General features: G+C 49.5%; 1 protein-coding gene across 1 annotated transcript in view; it reads left to right on the forward strand.

Moving 5' to 3' along the window:
* Positions 1 to 726: 726 nt before the first annotated feature.
* LOC106805105 (inactive phospholipase C-like protein 2) overlaps positions 727 to 3,659 on the forward strand; it is a gene marked incomplete in the record, with an annotated part of 92,614 nt that continues 89,681 nt past the window's right edge. Inside the window, 2 exon segments of the mRNA XM_014806584.1 lie at positions 727 to 784; positions 1,131 to 1,280. Coding sequence (XP_014662070.1) covers positions 727 to 784; positions 1,131 to 1,280 — 208 coding nt within the window.

The following is a 3,659-nucleotide window of genomic DNA, read 5'->3' on the forward strand; positions in this document are numbered from 1 at the left end:
GTCCGTAAGCTGTCTTCAGGCGAAGTTCGCAAGCTTCCTTCAAGTGAAGTATGTACGATTCCTTCAGGGGGGGGGGGAGTCTGTACGATTCCTTCAGGGGTGGAATCTGTACGATTTCTTCAGGGGTGGAGTCCCTACGCTGCACAAATCCCACACAAAGCCCCAACAAGAAGCCCGTACAGACGGTACACAGTGCCGCACGCGAGGCTGAGTCACTAACTACCTCACTAACTACCTCACTCACTAACTACCTCACTAACTACATCACTAACTACTGAGTTGCTAACAGCGCTGTCGGATCGCACGGTCGGTTCGCTGCTTATTTACCCTCCCTCCCCACGGCGGTGACAGTGTCACCGTGCACGTCTGCATTGCCGCAGAAGGTGAACGGAAATCATCTCTCGCATTAATCTTTAATTTCACGCTGCCAGTTGTCAGCGAGCGCGCCGCCGCCGCCGCCGCCGCCGCCGCCACGCGCGCAGACGCCGGTGTGTTGTTTGCGGCGGCGGGAACCTGCTCAGCCCTGCTCATCGCTCCTTAATCATCCTCCGCGACTCCGGCGGGATTCGACGTTGATTGTTGTGGTTTCAATAATGCATGCGGGAGCGTTCGCCGCATCGGCAGATAGCTGCCTCACATGCTGCTTCTGCTGCTGCTGCTGCTGCTGCACGGTGGCGGAGTTAGTAGCGGCTGCGACTCCATTTCGCGCCTGGCTGCGAATGTGGGATGTCTGGGGATGATGGATATTTCCCGCGCCTGCTAAATCATTCAGCGAGCGACGGACGTGAGGGAGGGAATCGGGTGGGGGGGGGCGTAGTATTTACCGTACGGTTCGAATCGTGTTTGGTTTACGGTTCGCATCTGATTGAATCCCGCGGAAATGGCTGGACTGTCGGCACCAGCCGCGTGCCTATCTCTGTGTGTAATACTGTGTATGCTTGCTTTCTCTCGGGGGCGGGGGGGAGTTTAAATTTCTCGCGTGGAATTTCTCGCGAGTTCGCCGCGAGACGAGTAGAGAAAGAGCGTCTGCTTGCAACTCTGAACTGCTAACATATGAATTACTATATGTATCTGCTATATAACTGCTACGCATATATATAAATTGCTTTTTTCTCCTTGTGTGATTTCAGCGTCCGACTGCCTGCACTACATGCAGACGGGCTGCGACTTGGTGAAGGTGCGCTCCACCTCTCGCCAGTATCACCGCTACTTCATGCTGGATGAGGACATGTCAGCCCTGCGGTGGCACCCGACGTCGAAGAAACCTAACAAGGCGAAGAGTGAGTACGCACGCACGCACGCGCGCACGCACGCACGCACGCGCGCGCGTGTGTACATGCCACATGCACGCGCGTACGCACATGCCACGTGCACGCACGCACACACATGCGTACATGCCACATGCACGCACGCACACACACACATGCGTACATGCCACGTGCGCACACGCATACACGCACACGAACATGTGCACGTGCACGCACGCACGTGTGTACATGCCACATGCACGCGCGTACGCACATGCCACGTGCACGCGCGTACGCACATGCCACGTGCACGCACGCACGCACACACATGCGTACATGCCACGTGCACGCACGCACGCACGCACGCACACACATGCGTACATGCCACACGCATACACGCACACGAACATGTGCACGTGCACGCACGCACGTGTGTAGATGCTACATGCACGCGCGTACGTACATATATATATATACATATACATGCTATATATATATGAGACTAATCACTAATGTGTCTAATGCTGCAGACGCCTCGAAACAATCGTGCCGCGGTGATTAAAAATTGAGTCGGTTCCCTCAGTTTTGCTCAGCTCCAACGAAACGTGATGTGCTTTTCACGTTAGCATATCAGAGTCATCAGACGCCTCCAGCCGTTAAATCTTGCAAAAACTTTAATGTGCGGGCTCGCCGTGTGTGGTATATATTTAAAAAAAATATCGTACTGTTTAGTCCACTGGGCCATTTCTTGGTAAAAAAGAGTTAGTATAATAATATGTTACGTCACGTCAGTTTATAAAATGGTGGTAGTTGGCAGTGAATGGTGCATACAGCATAGATGATGATGGTGATGGTGATGGTGACGATGATTGACGACGACGATGGTGATGGTGATGGTGATGGTGATGGTGATGGTGATGGTGATGGTGATGGTGATGGTGATGGTGATGGTGATGTGATTAGATGGTGTGGATTATCGCTACGTTTTGTGGATATATGCCTACTAAAGTGGAAATTTTTGTTGGCTACTAATTTAGTAGCAAGTATCCACACGCTGTGGAAACTTTGCTAAGCTAAATGTGGATTTGGGCTACTAATTGTGATTCTGCTACTAAATGTGGATTTCTGGCTACATGCGCGTTCCTTGAATCTAATTGGTTAGCCAAAAATGGTTCAAAAGAGACCTTGTTTGTTTGACAAGTGGTTTCTTCAAACAAAGATAAGGAATTTCTAACACAGAGATCTAGCTTCTGCTTCTACTAAAGTCATACTAAAATAAATGCAAAAATTTAATTAATTCCTTTAATTCGTTTAAATGCTTAGAAACAATTGGCAAGTAATGAAAATCTTTAATTTAAATGATTCCAACTGTTCATTGCATGAAAAAACGGACATAATCCGAATAAATTACTTGCAATAGAATAAAGTGAAATGTAATAGTTAAACCTAAATTAATTAAAAACAAAAACGGCAGAAGCAAAGAACATAAGAATATCATATAACAATAAATAGAATAAAAGAGAGAGAGAACGCGAGAAGCGTGAGAGCGCCATCAAGACGAGCGAGAGAGAGAAAGCGAGAGAGAAAGAAGAATTGGATTGAAAAGAGAGAGCGAGAGAGAGCGAGAGAAAGAGTGAGCGAGAAAGAGAGAGAGAGAGAGAGATAGAGCGAGAAAGAGAGAGAGAGAGAGAAAAAGAGAGAAAGAGAGAGAAAAAGAGAGAAAGAGAGAGAAAAAGAGAGCGAGAGAGCGAGAAAGAACGAGCGAGCGAGAGCGTGAGAGAGAGAACGAGAGAGAGAGCGAGAGAGAGAGAGAGAGAGGGAGAGGGAGAGAGAGAGTGAGAGTAGAGAGTGTGAGAGAGCAGCGAAGATCAGCGAGAGAGAGAGAGAGAGAAAGAAGTGACGGGAGGGAGAGAGCGGATAGAGAAGCGCGCCGCACGAAGAGAGAGAGAGAGTAGAGAGCGAGAGAGCGGTAGAGAGAGAAGAGAGAAGCGCGAAGAAGAGCGTGTGAGAAGAGAGAGAGAGAGAGGAGAGAGAGAGAGAAGAAGCGCGAGGGAGAGGTGTAGAGAGAGAGGGAGAGAGAGAGAGCGAGAACGAGAGCGAGAGAGAAAGTGAGAGAGAGGAGAGAGAGAGAGAGCGAACGAGAGAGAGAGAGAGAGCGAACGAGAGAGAGAGAGATGAGAGGATATAGAGAGAGAGAGAGAGAGAAGAGGAGAAGAGAGACGAGAGAGAGAGAGAGGAGAGAGAGAGAGAGAGAGAACGAGATGCAAGAGAAAGAGAGAAAGGAAGAGCGAGCGAGAAGCAGAGAGAGAAAAGCGAGAGCAGGAGAGGAGAGAGAGAGAGACGAACAAGAGCGGAGAGAGAGAGAACGAGAACGAAGCAAGAGAAAAAGAGAGAAGGCGAGAGACGGAGAGA

This window comes from Priapulus caudatus, unplaced genomic scaffold (assembly GCF_000485595.1).
Source record: "Priapulus caudatus unplaced genomic scaffold, Priapulus_caudatus-5.0.1 Scaffold100, whole genome shotgun sequence".
Classification (NCBI taxonomy): Eukaryota; Metazoa; Priapulida; class Priapulimorpha; order Priapulimorphida; family Priapulidae; genus Priapulus; species Priapulus caudatus.